Source organism: Microtus pennsylvanicus, chromosome 17 (genome assembly GCF_037038515.1).
Source record: "Microtus pennsylvanicus isolate mMicPen1 chromosome 17, mMicPen1.hap1, whole genome shotgun sequence".
In the NCBI taxonomy this organism is placed as follows: Eukaryota; Metazoa; Chordata; class Mammalia; order Rodentia; family Cricetidae; genus Microtus; species Microtus pennsylvanicus.
The window spans coordinates 27882609-27904459 of record NC_134595.1 but is presented as its reverse complement, the minus strand read 5'-3'; the positions used below and the strand labels follow the sequence as shown (position 1 = coordinate 27904459).

Sequence of the window (21851 nt, the reverse complement as noted above, 5' to 3'; positions counted from 1 at the left end):
TGAGATCAGAGTCCTGTCAGGGGCACAACACAGTCTGAGTCTGGGAAGAGCATTTTATTGTTCTGATACCACTCTACAAAGGAAGAAATCACCCGACTTTTTGGAGAACAAATGGTCCTTGGAAACATTTTCAAATCAGTAAAGTGGATGGCTGTGGAATATTTAATGGGACTCGGTAGACAGCTGCTTCAATGGCACTGCTCGGGGGTGTCCCTTGGTAGTGTGAGCATACGAACCAGAGGCAGACTAGAGATACTGAGAGATCTTTGCTCTGGTAGTCACTAAATCTGAAAATCTCTTTATATCCTCAGCATATGAGTTGAGGCTTTCAATAGGGGGCTCAGCACGACCTCATGAATTAAATAAATCTTAGGAAATTCCCTTTTCAGGCCACACCAGCTCATCTGGAAAGATATCAGAGCAGCTACTGAAGTTTGCACAAGAGATAGCATGTGACCAACAAGTTCCTGCAGCCTGTGGAACATCCAGCTGTACTGCTGAGATCTGCTGCTTCTTTGCTTCAACCCTTTACCCCCACTCTCTTGTCAGCTATACACACTCATGGCAAAACCAATACACAGAAATGGAAGTCTACAGGCAGTGTCCTTGCAGGGGTTCGTGCTGGTGGGATTTGGGGGAGATGCAGAGACCCAGGCCCTGCTCTTTGCTGTTTTCCTGCCTCTGTACATGCTGACCATCCTAGGCAACCTCACCATGATCACGGTCATCACCCTGGATGCCGGCCTGCACTCCCCCATGTACTTCTTCCTCAAGAACCTGTCCTTTGTCGACCTCTGCCTCTCTTCTGTTATTGTGCCCAATGCTCTGGCCAACATTTTCTCCTCTTCCAAGGTCATCAGCTTTGAGGGATGTGCCACTCAGCTCTTCCTTTTCTCCTTGTTGGGTGCCATTGAAGCTTTCCTCTTAGCTGTGATGGCCTATGATCGTTTCATGGCCATCTGCAGTCCTTTAAGATACTCTGTGAACATGAGCCCTACAACCTGTGCCTGTCTGGTTCTGGGTACCTTCTGTGTTGGCTGCCTAAATGCCATTGTCCAGACCAGCCTCACATTCCAGCTGCCCTTCTGCAGCTCCAACCACATCAATTCCTTCTTCTGTGATATACCCCCACTGATCAAGCTTGCTTGTGCAGACACAACTCTCAATGAGCTTGTCATGTTTGGTATCTGTGGATTCATCGTTGTGTGTACTGTTCTTGTGATCATTATCTCTTATGGCTACATCACAATGACCATCCTCAGGATGCAGTCAGGGTCAGGGCGGCACAAGGTCTTCTCTACCTGTGGCTCCCACATGACAGCTGTATCCTTGTTTTATGGAACTGGTTTTGCTATATATGGCCAGCCAGGAAGTATTGAATCCATGGAGCAGGGAAAGCTGGTCTCCATCATCTACACCCTGGTGATCCCCATGCTCAACCCCCTCATCTACAGTCTGCGCAACAAGGATGTCAAGGATGCCCTGAGGAGGCTGGGACAGAGACACAGTCTGGTGAAGGAGAGTGGCTGGTGTTACCATCAGTTACCATGCTAGGGTCATAGAAGAAAAGGATCCTTTGGAGACAGACTATCTTATGGTATTTATATCTACCTATCCCCTTTTCTTTGTCCTCTTGTATTTTACTTCTTTTTTATTGATGTATTCATCCACACACATATTCACCAACACACACATCTGTTTGTCATCTAACCTGTCTTTTCTGAATGTATATTATTAGGCAGACATTTACAGAATGTGAATAAAGGCACATTATTTACCACCAAATGGTCAATAGTTGGAAGAATCCTGAATTCCTTCTGTTTGGCAAAGGGCAGTGCGCTATGGCAGGAACGTGGTTTGGGAACCATTGTCAACATCTCCCAGTGAAGCTACATAACTGCACATTTCTCTACAACTCTTTCCTTTTGTTTCATCTCTGAATCTAATGCAAGTGGTGTGAGACCTTCCCTCTGTGCATGTAAGACTTTGACTTTTAGACGCTGTCTGTTGACTTGTCCTTATATTGATCTAGTGTGTGGATGGGCTAAAAGCAAATCTCTGCAGACTTCCTCCTCTGTTTTGCAATAGTGCTGCTTCCTCTACCTTCCTCTGCTCATGAAGCTGCCTTCCTCATGCGGTATCACAGTGCACTGCTAGAATCCTGAGGAACCTAAATGTAAAGGACACCCAGCATATCCCTTCAACCTTCAACCTGGGGTTATAGATGAAGCTGTAGGCAGATTCACTGTTCAGGGAATCATTAAAACCTGGCCCAGCACCTTGTGACAATACCAAGGTGTTAATTTATCCTCTGCGTAAGATTGAAGCCTTAGCCAACTCGACATTACAATAGCCCTCTGCACATGTGGCTTGCCTGTGCCTCTCTGCCCTGTGTGTCTGATATCATGCTCTTCTTTCCCTGGAGACCTTCAAAGGGGATCTGCCCTCTAAGCAGGGCTTGCTCTCCCTCCCAGTTTCCCTTTCTGAGCATCCTGCAGTTCTCCTATTTTGTCTGTTTCTGAGATTATGTGGTGTAACATTAGCTGTGATCTGCAGGTGTTTTTCTTCTACAAACATAACCTTGTTGAGATATAATGTTCCTTTTCTCTTCTGTGTCTTAATGGAGCTCATGAACATGCACTAGTTATACAACCTTATGTGTGCATATATCACTTTTGGTCATAATTTTACCATTGCCCTATCTTTTCCTCACATTCTTGTTGATCTCCTTCCTCTTCCTTTTCCCACTTCTACTTTTCTGTCCCTTTTAAGGGAGCAAACAGATGAGTTTCATTAGAGTTACTATAGACAAATGAGTAGGAGTATTTACAGGAGTGAGATCTTCCTATAGGCTGTACCACTTGAGAACATGACTCGGCCTTCCCTTTAGCAATCATCATCTGCCTATAATCTATGAACTTAAATAATTAGAAGGCAATTTGACAGACACATCATGAACAATGCACAGTGAGTATTGCAGAGACTTCATAGCTGGTCAACATGCCAAGAATAAGCAACTGTTGAGTGCTCAGCCCCTAATGGGAATCGATATTATCCCCTCCAAGGCTCAAGGAACATTATAGGAAACGGGAAGGATTTATGTAAAATTCAGAAATTGGGGTGGGTGTGTGGAACATTGTCATCCATGCATAGCACTGCCAGTGCACCGTCAAATCTCAGCAGCTCTAATTACATTTATAGGACTAGTACAAGGGTGGGTTTGATGTGTACAGCCACTCTGGAAATCAGTATGGTGCTTTCTTAGACAACTGGGTGTCAATCTACCTCTGGATCCAACAATACCAACCTTGGCCATATACCCAAAGGATGATCAATCATACTACAAAAACATTTGTTCTACTATGTTCATATGCTGTAGGAATTCCTACCTCCAGTAACCTTTAAGTTACCTGCCCACTTGGGTGTAGCTTTTATATCCTATATGCCAATGGAAAGAGAACATCCAGCTTCTTTCCTAGCTGCTGGATTTGGTTGTTGTTCCCGGTTCAAGCAGAAGATTGTTATCTGTAAATCTACCCCTAAATAAATAAACCTCTATTATACTCAATTCTGAGCTAGTGTGGGATTTCTTTTAAGTGTCCTTCATTTGGCACCCAGGTCGATCCGGACTCCACACTGAATGGGTGAACCGACTTAAAGACCTAGATCCACAGCTAGAAAGACTCGTGCCTCCACCTGCTTGGCTTGCTTTTACCTAAGTGGTTTTTGTAGGACCCCTACCACAGCAGAGCTAACTGCATGCAGAGACTTGGAAATTCCCTAAGCATACACATACCTCCCCTCCCCCTACTACATTCCCTGCCATGGTTCCTTGCCCCATGACAACTTTCACAGCTTCCAGTTTGTGCTCCCTGCCCGTTAGTTCTGGATATTTCGCTCCATGTATGGAATTGATTATTCATGGCACGAGGTTGCCCCTTGAGTGGCGAATTTTTGCAACCCCGGCACCTGATAGACAATAAAGATTATTACACCTAAAAAATTTACCAGACGTCATACCAGGAAAATATTTTATTCATTAGTAAATCAATAAACTCAAAAGTTATATAATGCCAGACAACATTAAAATTAAAACTTTTAATAACTTTTTTGCTAATACTATGGATTGTATTATGCAAGGTTTATATGGTTATTGTGATGCATCTATTTATTGGATATTGGGACTTAGTTTTTTTTCTTCATATTTTATCCTTAAGAAAATGGTTTGATAACAGAGCCAAGAATGAGAAACTTTTAGAAATGATTCAGTCTTTACAGACTAATAATGAACAGCTAGCTGACAGGATTAATACCATTGAAAAGCAAAAGGTACGAGAAAAAAAATCAATACTATTGAAAAGTATATACCATAAAAAGTAATACTATTAACATTAATTTGACAGGCAAAATTGAGTACATGTCAAAGGATACTGAGAAATTAATTGAACGAGTTCATACTGTTGAATTTGACCATGAAAATCTGTTAAAAGTTATGATATGTTACAAGCTAGAGTATCTCTCCAGGAAGGAAATCTGCATGCTATCCAAATAATGTCCAAGGATGGCATGTTACCTTTGAAGGAAAAACTTCAGACCTTAGAATCACATGTACAGAATGAGGGCCAGCAGCTATGAGCCTCAATGAAATCACTAGAAATACATACAGGACAGAAGATATAGACTTTAAAAAAGACACTAGTAAAAAGATTTGAGACGATTGAGGAAATTATTGCAGCTGTTGATCCAGGAGAGAAGGTATAAGGACAGGATTCAACATCACTAGTAGCTGTCAGAAATGACTTATTCAGGGATTTAGCTTCCTCTCCTGTAAACTACTCTGACAAAGCATCAAGTTCTAAAGACAAAAAGGATCCGAAGAAGGTACATGGATATCTATAAAAAGGAATGAGCTTAAAAAAATTAAGCAAGCTGTCTTAACTTATGGCTTGCATTCTGCATTTGTTAGGGAGAATGATGAAGACATGGACTTCTAGAATTAAGGAGATGTCACATGACTAGCTTCCATTTAGTTTCAGCAGTCCTGGATAACAGGCCTCAACTGAGGTTTAAATGTTATTTCAAGGAAGAGGCTAAAATTTTAGAACAACAGGGGAAAAAAAGGGACTTGAAACTTCCCAAGATCAAATTCTTGATGAGGGCACTTATGCTGACCCACAGGCTCAAGCTCTTTACAGTGAACAAGTCTTGTCCCTATGCCACAAATCACCTTTAAATTCTTGAGACAGGTTTCAAGAATTAGGAAAACAAATTAAATCATATACCAGGATTAAATAGGGTCAGAGAGAACCCTTTAGTGACTTTTCACTAAAATTAACTAAGGCAGTACAAATAGGAGTAACAGAGCCAGATGCTAGATGAGTATTTACTGAATCTCTGGCTTTTGAAAATGCAAACATAGAATGCAAAAAGATACTTGGACCTTTAAAGGTTAGATCAGCACCAAAGGATGAATGGATTCTGCATGCAATGAACATTGAGACATTTGACTATAATACTGAATCTTGAGTAGAGGAAGCAATTTTGAAAGGAATGAATAGTCATCAAAATGCCAAATGTTTCAATTGTGGTAGAATAGGACATCTGAGAAGGGACTGTAGACAAGGAATTCCTAGGAACAATAACTCCTCTAGGAGTGGCAAGAACAGGATGTGTGGAAAAGCCAGATAATGGACCTATGAATGCACATCAAAAAAAGAGAGGCAAGGCAACCTGATACCATAAGGAAACTCCTTGGGGGTCTCTTGCATGCCCCCAAGTCAAAATCAGTCCAGTAATGCCTAGTTACTGTGATAACATGTCTCACCAGGAAAAATTAAAAAATCTAGAGCCTTTTGTAAAGAAGTATACTATTCTATATGATGAAATAAACATGGAGGATAATCAAAAATTCCATCAGGCAATAGAAAACCTATATTCTGGCAGACTTCTATAAATGATCAAAAACCAAAACTAGGAGTATGTATAAATGGTATTGTAATTGTGGGTTTGATTGCCACAGGTATTCATGAGTATCATTACTCTAGAATCTTGGCATCCAAATTGGCCTCTTCAAGAGGCAGATATTCAGTTATTAGGAATTGGATCCCTATCTCAAGTGAAATGAAACATGAGATTTATTGACTGCATAGGGCCAGAAGGACAGAGAGGAAAGCTGAGGCCATATGTGGCTAATATTGCATTAAATTTATGGGGTCATGGCCTGCTGCAGCAATGGAATACCTAGATTAATGTTCCTGCAGTCCCAGAAACTCATAATTTAGGTAAGGATATTATAAAATACTATACACAAAGGTCACCAGCAATTCGAGATGTGCCAGAGCACAAAGCAACTATCATCACTTTAGAGGATCCAACAGCCCTAACTTTAAATGGTTAACTAAGAAACCAATATGGGTTAAAGAGTGGATGTTAATAGAAGATAAATTGTAGGTTTTAGAGCAGCTGTTATAGGAACAACTAGAAGCTCACCATATTGAAGAATCAACCAGCCACTGGAATTCTCTCGTATTTACTGTTTAAAAAAATCAGGTAAATGAAGAATGGTGACAGATCTAAGAGCTGTAAATAAGGTAATTCAAGCTATGGGCCCTTTACAATCTGGAATTCCTCTGCCTTCTCTATTACCAAATTTTGGGGCTCTTATAGTTATTTATTTGTAAGATTGTTTCTTTACTATACCTCTAAAAGAAAAGTACAGAGAAAATTTTGCCTTCACAGTGGCTACTTATAATAATTCTCAATGTACTAAGTAATACCAGTGGACCATCCTTCCACAGGGAATGCTCACTAGCCCCACCCTTTGCCAATACTTTGTAAATCACCCATTGGAAATAACACATAAAAAATTTCCTGCCCACCCTAAAGTGGGTCCCTTAACTAAGGATTGTGGTTCCGTGCTCCCCTATCCAACCTTCCTTTATCCCGATCCTCCTATTTCCCCAAGTCCCCCCTCCTTCCCTTCTACCTTTTCTCTCCCCATCTCCCCTTACCCCCTTCCCACCCCACCCCCAAGATCCCACTTTTCTCCCCGGCAATTTTGTCTACTTCCCTTATCCGAGAGGATAACGATATGTTTTTCCTTGTGTTCACCTTCTTACTTAGCTTCTTTAGGTTCGCCAATTGTAGATTCTGTGACCCCTATTTATGGCTAGAAACCAATTATGAGTGAGTACATCCCATGTTCTTCTTTTTGGGTCTGGGATACCTCACTCAGGATAGTGTTTTCTATTTCCATCCATTTGCATGCAAAATTCGAGAAGTCATTGTTTTTTACCGCAGCGTAGTACTCTAGTGTGTATATATTCCATACTTTCTTCATCCATTCTTCCATTGAAGGGCATCTAGGTTGTTTCCAGGTTCTGGCTATTACAAATAATACTGCTATGAACATAGTTGAACAAATGCTTTTGACATGTGATAGAGCATCTCTTGGGTAAATTCCCAAGAGTGGTATTGCTGGGTCCAGGGGTAGGTTGATCCCGAATTTCCTGAGAAACCGAAACACTGACTTCCACAGTGGTTGCACAAGATTGCATTCCCACCAGCAATGGATGAGGGTACCCCTTCCTCCACAGCCTCTCCAGCAAAGGCTATCCTTGTTGTTTTTGACTTTAGCCATTCTGACAGGTGTAAGATGGTATCTCAAAGTTGTTTTGATTTGCATTTCCCTGATTGCTAAGGAAATTGAGCACGACCTTAAGTATCTTTTGGCCATTTGAAGTTCTTCTGTTGAGAATTCTCTGTTCAGTTCAGTGCCCCATTTTTTAATTGGGTTAATTAGCATTTTAAAGTCTAGTTTCTTGACCCTAGAGGGGCTCCCAGGAGCCCAAGCTGAGGTCCCCAGTTAGTTCCTTGGGCAGCTGAGGATAGGGAACCTGAAATGACCCCATCCTAGCGCAATACTGACGAATATCTTGCATATCATCTTAGAACTTTCATCTGGCGAGGGATGGAGATAGAGACAGAGACCCACACTGGAGCACTGGACTGAGCTCCCAAGGTCCCAATGAGGAGCAGAAGGAGGGAGAACATGAGCAAAGAAGTCGGGACCACGAGGGGTGAACCCACCCACTGAGACAGTGGAGCTGATCTACTGGGAGCTCACCAAGGCCAGCTGGACTATTACCAAAAAAAAGCATGGGATAAAACTGAACTCTCTGATCATGACGAACAATGAGGGCTGATGAGACGCCAAGGACAATGGCACGCAGTTTTGATCCTACGCAATCTGCTGGCTTGGTGGGAGCCTAGCCAGTCTGGATGTTCACCTTCCTAGATATGGACGGAGGGGGGAGGACCTAGGACTTCCCACAGGGCAGGGAACCCTGACTGCTCTTTGGACTGGAGAGAGAGGGGGAGAGGAGTGGGGGGAAGGGGAGAGGGGTGGGAGGAGGGGGAGAAGAGTGGGAGGAGAGGGAGAAGAGTGGGAGGAGGGGGAGGGAAAGGGGAGGCTGGGAGGAGGTGGAAATTTGTTTTTTTTTTGTTCTTTATTCTTCTTTTATCAATAAAAAAATGTTAAAAAAAAAAGAAAAAAAAAAGAAAAAATAAATAAATAAAAAAAATTTCCTAAATCTATAACTTAGCATTACACTGATGGTATTTTGCTATCTGATTCAAACATAGATACTTTAGAAAGAATATTTGAAGAAGCAAAGGAAGTGTTGTCAAAATAGGGATTACAAATTGCTCCTGAAAAAAATACAAAGTGGAGATTTTGTCACTTACCCAGGTTATAAAATAGGTTAAGTATAGAACCAACAGAGACTATAGCTCATTTTACTTCTAATGAAATTAAAAAATTATGGGAAAACAATGAACTTTGGCAAAGAGTTTGTGCTAAATTTTTACTAGAGTTTGATAGCAAGTATCCCAAAGTGATAGAATTAATCTTACATAAAGAACTACTTGAATTCATTCCCACATGTAAGGAACATACCAATAACTGGAGCCATTTCATTCTATATTGACACAAAGAAATTAGGAAAAGCAGGTTACAAATTAGAATAATTAAGTAAGGTATGACAAAGCCCTTATAATTATGTTCAAAAGGTAGAATTATATGGTATTCTCAGGGTGCGAAAGGATTTTAAAGGACCTCTCAATACAGTTACTGATTCACAATATGCAGAAAGAGTTGTTTTGCATATTAAAACTGCTGAATTTATACCAGATAATAGAGGATTGACTTCATTGTTCATACAGGTTCAAGATATAATCAGGAATAGGCTTTGTACCATATACACAACACAACTCCAATCCCATACAAGTCTGTGAGGTCCTCTAGTACAAGGTAATATAGACATTGATTGGTTACTGATTGAAAGTGTGTTGAAGGTCTCAGAATTCCATAAGAAACTTCATTCCAATAGCTAAGGTTTAAAGAAAGTGTTTTCTACTATATGGTAACAAGCTGATGAGATTATAAAGAGATGTCCTACTTGATCTTTCTATGACCATCTACTGCTACCTACAGGGACTAACCCAAAGGATTGAAATCTGGCAGATGGATGTGTTCCACTTTACAGAATTTTGAAAATTAAAATATGTGTACCACACCAATGACACTTATTGAGATTTTCCATGTGCTACTGTTTTAAGCTCAGAAAAGTTTGATTCAGTAATCACACATTTATTAGGAGTTATGGCCATCATGGGAATACCTGCACAAATAGCATTTTCATCTACAATATTTGTATATCTAGGCAAAGCTAATTTTTTATTGTATGCATGTATGCTAGTACCTCTGCTTAAGAAATTTTGTATGCTTCTTGAACCTTCATAGGTATATAAGGGGAGATGGGGAGAGAAAAGGGAGAAGGGAAGGATGGGGGGAACTTGAGGAAAAAGGATTATTGGGATAAAGGAAGGTTGGATAGGGGAGCACAGAAGCACAATTCTTAGTTAAGGGAGCCACCTTAGGGTTAGCAAGAGACTTGAATCTAGAGTGGCTCCCAGGAGCCCAAGGAGATGTCCCCAGTTAGTTCCTTGGGCAGCTGAGGATAGGGAACCTGAAATGACCCTATCCTATAGCAATACTGACGAATATCTTGCATATCACCATAGAACCTTCATCTGGTGATGGATGGAGATAGAGACAGAGACCCACACTGGAGCACTGGACTGAGCTCCCAAGGTCCCAATGAGGAGCAGAAGGAGGGAGAACATGAGCAAAGAAGTCGGGACCACGAGGGGTGAACCCACCCACTGAGACAGTGGAGCTGATCTATTGGGAGCTCACCAAGGCCAGCTGGACTGTGACTGAAAAAGCATGGGATAAAACCGGACTCTCTGAACATGGTGAACAATGAGGGCTGATGAGAAACCAAGGACAATGTCATGGGGTTTTGATCCTACTTAATGTGCTGGCTTTGTGGGAGCCTAGCCAGTTTGGATGTTCACCTTCCTAGATATGGACAGAGGGGGGAGGACCTAGGACTTACCACAGGGCAGGGAACCCTGACTACTCTTTGGACTGGAGAGGGAGGGGGAGAGGAGGGAGGGGGAGAAAGGTGGGAGGAGGGGGAGAAGGGTGGGAGGAGGGGGAGGGAAATGGGAGGCTGGGAGGAGGCGGAAACTTGTTTTTTTTTCCTTTTCTCAATAAAAAAAATTCAAAAAAAAGAAAAAAATTAAATAAAATATTTTTAAGAAGAGAGAAAAAAAGAAATTTTGTATGCTGAGACAATTTTAGGGTTTATTTATCATATTGCAATATACATTTCTATCTTGATCAAGATACTTATACATTGTTTACATTTTGAGATCATTGTCCTCATTTGTTGCCCAGATGTTTAAAGACTGTTTAATATTCTAATATGAAGTCTTAGTCTTTGAGTTATATAGGTATTAACATTCATAGGTCAATAGTTATCCATGTTTGTCATAGTTACAGTTAAACTAATCAGGTTCTTTAGATACAGAGAGATTGTATTCTGCATAGATAGGTATTCTTCAACCACTTCAAAGAGCTGTAGAATATGGCATTTAAATAACTTAGGGTTCTGTTGAAATGATACAAAATTACTCCTGGCAGCACTGATCCATTCCAGAAAAAATGATGAGCACAAAAGACACTCCACTTGGAGCTTGTTTTCTTCTTGGCAAAAGTGGCCTTTGGTCAAGTAACTGCCTAAGTATCGACTACTTACAAAATGCATGATATCAGGACAGGACAAGCAGAATACAAAATAAAAGACTGTCAAATCTTGCCAAGACAAGGTAAGACAGTTTTGAAAAATTTCCTGCTTCTAAAAATGGCCTGTCAGTAACTCTAGGCCTTAGGCAAAGTTGGTTGCTCCATCATTGCAAATAAGACTTTGGGTGATTGCTCAGGTAGCCAGTTATTTCTGTCATTTTTTTGCACATTTTGGAAATTGCTTAATGGAACTTCTTGCTTACTCAAGTAATATTATGCCTTTTCTTGGGTCTTCAATGGGGTTGAAGACTAGATAGTTGTAGTTACTTTACTCTCATGACTTAGCCAATTATTTATATACAAAATTTAAACTCATTAGGATGGGATAATTATTGAAACATTTATCATGTGTTTATTGCTTCATAATGTTTATGCTGGTTGTAATTCTAATTTTTATACCTGATATTTGTTTTTAATGTATAACTTTGTATTAGGCTTAGGACTTTCTTATTTAAACAAAATGAGGAGGTGCTGTAGGAATTCCTACCACCAGTAGCCTTTAAGATACCTGCCACACCCAAGTGTATTGATGTGGAAGTCTTCTGTTTTGTGTTGATTTCATTGGTTAAATAAAGAAACTCCCTTGGCCCTTTAATATGACAGAAAATGAGGTAGGTGGAGTTAACAGAACAGAATGCTGGGAGAAAGAAGCCGAGTCAGTCAGTCGCCATGATTCTCCTTTCTGAGGCAGACTCAGGTTAGGATCTTACCTGGAAGCTACCACCTTGTGGTGGTACACAGATTATTAGAAATGGGTTAATCTAAATGTGAGAGCTAGCCAGTAAGAGACTAGAGCTAATGGGCCAAGCAGTGTTTAAAAGAATACAGTTTCCCTGTAATTATTTCGGGTAAAGCTAGCCCGGTGGCTGGAAGCGGCCCTCTGCTCTTAATACAACAATGTATTCAGATGCAAAGTGCACGTCCAGTCTTTATTCCAGCTGCGTGATTCGGATGCTGTTCCCAGTTCCAGCAGAGGACTGTGATCTGTGAGTCTATGCCTAAATATATAACCTTTTATTATATACAATTCTGAGCTAGTGTGTGATTTTTTAAGCATTCTTCTCCACCCAAAAGATGCTCAATCGTACTACAAAAGAATTTGTTCAACTATATTTAAAACTGCATTATTTGTAAAAGGCAGAATCTGGAAATAACCTGCATGCCCCTCAAATGAAGAATGAATTAAGAAAATGTGGCAATTTACACATTAGAGTACTACTCAACAGTAAAAAGGAAAGACATCTTGAATTTTGCATGCAAATGGGTGGAATTAGAAAACACTATTCTGGGAGGGGTAACCTAGACCCAAAAAGATGAATATGGTATGTACTCACTCATAAGTGCAAACTAGCTGTAAACAAAGGACATTGAGCCTAAAGTTCAAGAGCCTAGAGAAGCTAAGTAATAAGATGAACCGAAAGAAAAACATATATAGATACACCTGGAAAGTGGAAATATACAAGATCGCCTAACATAATTGGGAGCATGGGGGTGGGGAAGGAAGAGAGGGTAGAAAGGAAAGAAGAGAGGAGAAAGGGATGGTTGAGAAGAACTTGAGGGAATGGGGGAGTCAAGGTGAAAGAAGGTCAGAGTTGAGAGCAAGGAAAGAGATAACTTGATTGAGGAAGCCATTATAGGATTAGCAGAAACCTGGATCTAGAGAAATTCCCAGGAATTCACAAGGATGACCCCAGATAAGACCCTAATCGATATAGGAGAAGGTACCCAAACTGGTCTTGCCCGGTAGTCAGATTGATGAATATCTAAAATATCGCCATAGAACCTTCATCAAGCAACTGATGGAAACAAAGGCAGAGACCCACATTGGATCAATGGACTGAGCTCCCAAAGTTCAGTTGAAGAGTGAAGAAATGAGAATATGAACAAAGATGTCAGGACCAGGATGGGTTCACCCACAGAAACAGTTTACCTGAGCTAATAGGAGCTCAACAATTTCAGATGGACTGTGAAGGAACAAACATAGAACCAAAGTAGCCTCTCTGAATATGGTTGACAGTTTCATGGCTGTAGCAGACTTAGGGGCCACTGGCTGGCATCGGGATTTATACCTACTGCATGTACTGCCTTTTGAGATCCTATTCTCTTTGAATGTGTACCTTGTTCAGTCTAGAAGCAGTAGGGAGGGCCTTGGACCTTCCACAGATCAATGTGACTGACCTTCTCAGAGGATTGGATGGGAGTGGTGTGGGAGGGTGTGTTGAAGGAATGAGAGGAAAGGAGGGAGTGGGAACTTGGATTTTAAAAAAAATCTAATAAATTTAAAAAAAAACTAAAACTTAAAAAAAGGAAAGTAGACAGATGACTGCACAGGAACTGGTCTGGAGAATTCACTAAGCATCACTTTGTAGAAATCTGGCCACTTCAGTGACTGGAGACAAAGGAGTTACTTTGGTGTCACCAGGAGCTTTCTGGATTTTAGATTGTTTCCATAAAGTTTCCCAAATAACTGCCAAAAAGTTAAATAATAGCAAAAATCCTGCAGAAGGGATCACACAGGTACTAAAACTATTGAGAGCATAAAACCCAGAAGATGGGGAGGAGCTATGAAATGTCTGTTGGACTTGACATGGCTGCTGTAGTCATGAACTAATAAAAGTGTGACTACCTGCCCAGGTGTGGGCCAATCAACATTGCACATTGATGGGGAGGATCTTATGAGACCCCATCCCTCCCGTAGAAGCAATGGACTATTAATATTGCTGAGAAAAGGAACTCATATTAATCAGTCTCGGCCATGGGTAAGTTGTCCTTTATCAAGTAAATAACCACACCCCAACTGTGCATGTGCAAGCAATCCTAATAAAAGTCCTTGGAACACACACACACATACACACATACACACACACACACACACACACATACACAATCACACATACATGAAAATGAAGGGAGAGGAGGAATTGTTTGTAGAAAGGAAACAAGCAAGTTCCAGTGAGGGGTGAGGTAAGTTAATGGAGGAACTCAGTGGAGGCATCAAACCCAGGCACTGACCAAGTTGTCCCCCACAATGAGCTGTCAAGGACATTATCAGTGCAGAAGGGGAGAGTGTTGTAGGCCATCCTCACAAAGACAACAGATGGAGAATGCAGAGTGAAGGAATGGGTGGGAGTCAGACCTCACCACCCAGAGAAGAAAGGGTCACCCACCAAAGAGAAGAGCTATACGTTTGGTTGGGATCATTACATATTGGCTTGAATTTTTAATCTTTAAGTAGAATTTGTGTCAGACAGTGGTGGCACGCCTTTAATCCCAGCACTAGGGAGGCAGAGGCAAGCAGATCTCTCTGAGTTCAAGGCCAGCCTGATCTTGTAGAGCTAACACCAGGACAGGCTCCAAAGCTACAGAGAAACTGTGTCAAAAAAAAAAACAAACCAAAAATGCACAGAAAGAGAACTGAGACCATCTACATAGATTTCTGATGGCACTGAAGGGTCAATGGACAGAAAAATGGTTGTGGGAGGATGAGGCTAAACAACACCATACAGGACTCCCTACCTCCTTTCCTCATATCAATACAGCTAGGAACTTGGAGGAGGAAATGCTGTGGCCGGAAGGCCACGATGGCCCATACAGGGAACAACTATAATGAGGAATATTGGATTAGGATCCCTCTGAGTCATCTACCATACCCTGACAGAGTCTCATCAGGTTCCTGAGGTCCCCAGGCTTCCTGCCAATTCACCAGGAGAAGATGGTTATGAGTTATAAATTGTCCAGTGTCTCTGTTATACCTCTGGAGGCCATTCAGTTTGAGTGCCAGATGCCACAGAGGATCATGACTCCTTAATTGGCCACTGGAGACTGCAAGTCCCAGCTCAACCATGAAGAGCATCCTCCCCATCAGAGTGAATCCAACTAAAGACACCCACACACTGCCCTGATAACAGACATGGAAGAGGAAGAAAGGCCAGGAAACGCAGACCTCACACTTCACAAGACACACAACTTGCTGGAGCCAAGATTTGCACACACAGACTCTCAGTCCAGGTCTACACCTCTGCTCATACCCACCTCATTCTACTGCCCAGAAAGTCATAGCTGATCTCAGGAAGGAAAAGGAACCCATGGTGTCCATCTTCAGCACAGACCAGCCTCAATAGCATGGGGACCTGAGAAGCATGGATGGTGGTATCTGACTTTGTGTGAGTCCTGAGTCTCACCTAGATAAGGTAAGGTCGGCATGTTATCTGTCAAGGATGCTAAAAGTAGAAGACGCCATACATGGCAGATATCAGGGTGGGATTCAGGAATAATTGTGGACTAGTTCTGTAGACAATGGCTTCCTATGGTGATCAAGCCTAACATTAATCCAAGTCACATTTAGCAGTTCTGCATCATCCCACACAGGGTCACGATCTTGAACACCAGCTCCAATTCTGCATTCATGTGGGATGAATCTCTGCATCCATCATGTAACACAGGGATGCTGCTGGCTTAGGAGGGGCTAGGCTAAGAGGAGCATAGGCCATGTCTTTACCATCACTGGAACACTGTTCTCCCACAGAAGACCTTCTATGTCTACCTTCTTCCACATATGTCTTTGAATGTAATTGATCCTTGGAAAGCTTGAGGGATTGTGCTTCTCCTTGCTCCAACAAGAAATATAGGACCATCTGTGGCATAGACATATCAATACATATCACAGTGGTCACGAGGAAAACCCATGTGGTAAGGTCTTAGGTCCCTATCATGTGTGTCAAGTTTGAGCACAAATCTTCATGCATACCTTTGAGCTTTCAGTAGAAAAGTCAGCTCTGTAGTATATGGTGGGCTCACATTGAACCCTTCCTATTCCATGACCTCTCTGCATGCAGTGTATGGTAGACACTGCAACAGCTGGATCCATACACCTGAGGGAAGTCCCTGAGCTTTGAGCATGTTGTGGAACAGACATTCCTTCCTCCCTAGCCAGGTTCCTAACTCTGGCAACCTCCCTGATTTCTCCTGGGATAAACAGTAGCAATCATAGCTAGCTCGGCAGGACATTTGTATTCATTCTAGAGTAGAAATCATTCAAATAAATGTGAACATGAATCGCCCAAAGACACTGGGTAGATGTCAGCCTCATCTGGTTTTAAATGGCAAAGTGAAAGACCCTTGAAACCCAAAGCTGGGGATGGAGCAGGGAGCAGAGTTGTCAATGAGTCAGATTAGAGTCAAAAGTGTGTCTCCCACATTGGAGCACAGGACTGAAATCTCAAGGTCCAAATCAGGACCAGAAGGAGAGAGAGCACGAGCAAGGAACTCAGGACCACGAGGGGTGCACCCACACACTGAGACAATGGGGATGTTCTACTGGGAACTCACCAAGACCAGCTGGCCTGGGTCTGAAAAAGCCTGGGATAAAACCGGACTCTCTGAACATAGTGGACAATGAGGACTACTGAGAACTCAAGAACAATGGCAATGGATTTCTGATCCTACTGCACGCACTGGCTTTGTGGGAGCCTAGGCAGTTTGGATGCTCAACTTACTAGACCTGGATGGAGGTGGGGATTCCTTGGACTTCCCACAGGACAGGGAACCCTGACTGCTTTTCGGGCTGAGGTGGGGGAGTGAGTTGGGAGAGGGGGAGGGAAATGGGAGGTGGTGGCGGGGAAGAGACAGAAATCTTTAATAAATAAATTAATTAAAAAAACCTGTAAGCACAAAAAAACTGTGTCTCATATATGTGTGCTCTCAAGTCCTCGATTTTTCAGGATATGGTCCTGGCCACTCACTATAATTTCCAACATCTAGACATTGGCAGGAACCAGTCACATCAACAAGCAGAGTCTGCATATTGATTGTCACTGTGTGTCAGCATTTGAGCCACAGCTGCTAAGGTGAGATCAGAGTCCTGTCAGGGGCACAACACAGTCTGAGTCTGGGAAGGGCATTTTAAAGTTCTGATACCAATCTATAAAGGAAGGAATCACCCAACCCATTTTTTTTGAGTACATATTGTCCTTAGAAACATTTTCAAATCAGCAAAGTGAATAACTGTGGAATATTTAATGGGACTCAGGAGACAGCTGCTTCAATGGTACTGCTAAGGGTGTCCCTAGGTAGAGTGAGCACAGGAACCAGAGGCAGGCATAGGGATACTGAGAAACTGTCTGTACTCTGGGAGTCACTAGTCTGCAAGTCTCTTTATATCCTCAAAGTATGAACTCAGGCTTCCACACAGGAAGGCTCAGCACAACCTCATGAATTAAATAAACCTGAGGAAATTCATTTTTCAGGACACACCAGCTCATCTGGAAAGATATCAGAGCAGCTACTGAAGTTTTACACAAGGGACAGCAGGTCACCAATAAGTTCCTGCAGCCTGTGGAATATCCAGCTGTACCGGTGAGATCTGCTTCCTCTCTCTGCCTCCCCCACTCTCTCTTCAGCTGTCCACACTCATGGACAAACCAGTACACAGAAATGAAAGTCTATCAGCAGTGTCCTTGCAGGGGTTTGTTCTGGCTGGATTTGGGGGAGATGCAGAGACCCAGGCCCTGCTCTTTGCTGTTTTCCTGCCTCTGTACATGCTGACCGTCCTGGGCAACCTCACCATGATCACGGTCATCACCCTGGATGCCGGCCTGCACTCCCCCATGTACTTCTTCCTCAAGAACCTGTCCTTTGTCGACCTCTGCCTCTCTTCTGTTATTGTGCCCAATGCTCTGGCCAACATTTTCTCCTCTTCCAAGGTCATCAGCTTTGAGGGATGTGCCACTCAGCTCTTCCTTTTCTCCTTGTTGGGTGCCATTGAAGCTTTCCTCTTAGCTGTGATGGCCTATGACCGTTTCATGGCCATCTGTAGTCCTTTAAGATACTCTCTGAACATGAGTCCTGCAATCTGTGCCCGTCTGGTTCTGGGTACCTTCTGTGTTGGCTGCCTGAATGCCATTGTCCAGACCAGCCTCACATTCCAGTTGTCCTTCTGCAACTCCAACCACATCGATTCCTTTTTCTGTGATATCCCCCCACTGATCAAGCTTGCCTGTGCCGACACAACTCTCAATGAGCTTGTCATCCTTGGTGTCTCTGGATTCATCATTCTGTGTGCTGTTCTTGTGATCATCATCTCTTATGGCTACATCACAGTGACCATCCTCAGGATGCAGTCAGGGTCAGGGAGGCACAAGGTCTTCTCTACCTGTGGCTCCCACATGACAGCTGTATCCTTGTTTTATGGAACTGGTTTTGCTATATATGGACAGCCAGGAGGTTTGCAATCTATGGAGCAGGGCAACTTGGTCTCCATCATCTACACCCTAGTGATCCCCATGTTCAACCCCCTCATCTACAGTCTGCGCAACAAGGATGTCAAGGATGCCCTGAGGAGGCTGGGACAGAGACACAGTCTGGTGAAGGAGAGTGGCTGGTGTCAGCATCAGGGACTATGCTAGGGTCATAGAAGAAAAGGATCCTTTGGAGACAGACTATCTTATGGTATTTATATCTACCTGTCCTGTTTTCTTTGTCCTCTTGTTTCCTACTTCTTTTGGTTTATTGATGTGTTCATCTACTCATATATCCACCAACACACACATCTGTTTCAAATATACCCTGTCTTTCCTGAATATGTATTATTAAGCATACATTTACAGAATATGAATAAGGCTCATTCTTTGCCACCAAATGGTTCATAGTTGGAAGAATCCTGAATCCCTTTAGTTTGAAAGAGTGCAGAGCAGTATGACCGGAACCAGGTTTGGGAATCATTGTCAACATCTCCCAGTGAAGCTACATAACAGCATATTTCTCCACAACTCTTTCCTTTTCTTTTATCATTGAGTCTAATATTAGTAAGGTGAGAGCTTCCCTCTGTGCATCTAAGAATGTGACTTTTAGAACCTGTGTGTCTACTCATCCTTATATTGATCTCGTAAGAGGATGGACTAAAAGGAAACTGTGCAGACTTCCTCCTCTGTTTTACTATAGTGCTGCTTCCTCTACCTTCCTCTGCTCATGAAGCTGCCCTCCTCATGAGATATCAGAATCTACTGCTGGAGTCATGATAAACCTAAATGCAATTGACCTCCAGCATATCCCTTACACCTCCAGCCACAGCTTATAGATGAAGCTGTATGTAGATTCACAGTTTAGAGAACCATTAATACCTGGCCTGGCAGCTTGTGACAATATCAAGGTGTTAATTTATCCTCCGAGTAAGATTGAAGCTTTGGTAAACTGTACTTTACAATAGCCTACTGACGTCTGCACATGTGGCTTGTTTGTGTCCCTCCAAGTCCTGTGGTCTGATCTCATGCTGCTCCTTCCCAGAAGACCTGCAAGGGGGATCTGCCCTCTAAGCAGGGATTGCTTTTCCTCCCAGTTTTGCTTTCTGGGCATCCTGCAGCTCTCCTGTTTGGTCTATTTATGAGATTATGTGGTATAACATTAGCTGTGATCTGCAGGTGCTTTTCTTTTCTTAATCATAAGCTTTCTTGATTTATAATGTTCCTTTTCTCTTATGTATCTTATTGGAGCTCATGAACATGTGCTAGTTATGTGTGCATGTATTACATTTCGATCATAATCACCCCATTGCCCTTTCTTCTTCTGCCCATTATCGTTGATCTCCTTCCCCTTCCTATCCCTCTTTCTACTTTGATGTCCCTTTTAAGGGAGTAAACAGGGGTGATAACTTGCTATAGGTGGTACCACTTTAGGCCATCATTTGCCTTCCCTTCAGCAGTCAGTGTATAATCTATGAACTTTAATATTTAGAAGGCAATTTGACAGACGCATTGTGTACAGTGGACAGTGATTATCACAGAGACTTCATGACTGGTCAACATTCCAAGAATAAGCATGTGTTGGGTGCTCAGCCCCAAATGAAAATATCTATTACCCCCTCTAAGGCTCAAGGAACATTATAGTAAAAGGGAAGGATTAATGTAAACTTCAGAAATTGGGATGGGCATGTGGGATGTTGTCATCCATGCACCGCATGGCCAGTGCTCTGTGCAGCTGTCATTACCTTCATAGGACTTGTACAAGAGTGGGTTTGGTGTGTACAACCACTCTGGAAATCAGTATGGCAATTTCTCAGACAACTGGGAATCACTTTACCTCTGGACCCAGCAATACCACTCTTGGGCATGTATCCAAAGGATGCTCAGTCACACTACAAGGGACATTTGTTCTACATGTTCATATGCTGTAGGAATTTCTACCACCAGTAGCATTTAAGTTACCTGCCCACCTGGGCATGGCTTCTTATACTATATATGCCAATGAAAAGTACGCATCCGGTGTCTTTCCCTGCTGCTGAATTTGGTTTCTGTTCCCCATTCGAGTAGAGGATTGTGATCTGTGAGTCTTTCCCTAAATAAATAACCCTCAATTATACTCAATTCTGTGCTGGTGTAGGATTTCAATTAAATGTCCTCCTTCATATGGCACCCATGTGGATCCAGATTCCACACTTGTCTATGGATCAACATAAAGGCCTAGGACCACATCCTAGAAAGACTCCCACCTCCACCTCCTTGGCTTGCTTTTACCTAAGTGGTTTTTGTAGAACCCTGCCACAGTGGAGTTAACTGCATGAGGACACTTGGAAATTTCCGAAGCACAAGCATGCCTGCCACCCCGCTCTTACTACTGCATTCCCTGCCGAGGTTCCCTGCCACGTGCTGACTTGCACAGCTTACAATTTGTGCTCCCTACCCATGACTTCTGGGCTTTTTGTTCTGTGTACAGAAATAATTTAATTGTTTTTAATTTGTCAAGCATAGTTCTCAGTATTTAACCAGCACCAAGACAAGAAAGTCAAAGCAGTTCAGGCCTATTCATGGTATCCCTTGCACTGCTAGTCACAACTCTGCAACCTTGACAACTGCTGGACAATAAAGATTATTACACCTAAAGCAGTTTATCAGACCTCATACTAGTAAATTTTTTATTAATTAATATATCAATACATTTGAAACAAACATATAAAATGGCAGACAACATTACCATTGAAATTTTAGTAACCTTTTTTGCTAATGCTATGGATTTATTCTGCAAAGATCATATGTTTATTGTGATACAACCATTTATTGGATATTGGGACTCAATATTCTCTTCATATTATATCCTTAATAAAATGGTTTGATAACAGAACCAGGAATGAGGAACTTTTAGAAATGATACAGTCTTTACAGACTAATAATGAACAGCTAGTTGACAGGATTAGTACCATCGCAAATCAAAAGTTATCTAAAAAAATTAATACTATTGAAAAGGGTAACATTCATTGGACAGACAAAATTGAGTCCATGTCAAAGGATACTGAGAAATTAACTGAAAGAATTCATACTGTTGAATTTGACAACTAAATCTGTTAAAAAGTTATGATAGGTTAGGAGATAAGTATCTCTCCAGGAAGAAAATCTGCATACTATCCAGATAATGTAAAAGGATAAGATGTTAACTTTAAAAAAAAAACTTCAGACCTTGGAATCACATGTGCAGAATGAGGACCAGAGGTTAGGTGCCTCAATGAAATCACTAGAAATATATACATGCCAGGAGATTCAGGCCTTACAAAGACCTGATTTGAAACGATTGAGGAAATTATTGGAGCTGATGAGCAGAGAAATAGGATACAAGGACAGGATTCAATATCACCAGTAGCTGTCAGAGATGACTT

The 21851-nt window shown here is 42.0% G+C and overlaps 2 protein-coding genes across 2 annotated transcripts; both read left to right on the top strand.

The window, feature by feature from the left end:
* Positions 1–561: 561 nt before the first annotated feature.
* LOC142836817 (olfactory receptor 9S13-like) lies at positions 562–1554 on the top strand. Its single transcript, XM_075951429.1, has one exon. It carries the CDS (start codon positions 562–564, stop codon positions 1552–1554), a length of 993 nt encoding a protein of 330 aa, XP_075807544.1.
* A 16068-nt stretch (positions 1555–17622) lies between these two features.
* Positions 17623–18615, top strand: LOC142836816 (olfactory receptor 9S13-like). The gene has a single exon (XM_075951428.1). The coding sequence runs from the start codon at positions 17623–17625 to the stop codon at positions 18613–18615; it is 993 nt and encodes a 330-aa protein (XP_075807543.1).
* The last annotated feature ends 3236 nt before the right edge of the window (positions 18616–21851 follow it).

Coding starts and splice junctions, on each gene's coding strand:
- LOC142836817 (XM_075951429.1), top strand. CDS start 562: ATGGCAAAACCAATACACAGAAATGGAAGTCTACAGGCAGTGTCCTTG.
- LOC142836816 (XM_075951428.1), top strand. CDS start 17,623: ATGGACAAACCAGTACACAGAAATGAAAGTCTATCAGCAGTGTCCTTG.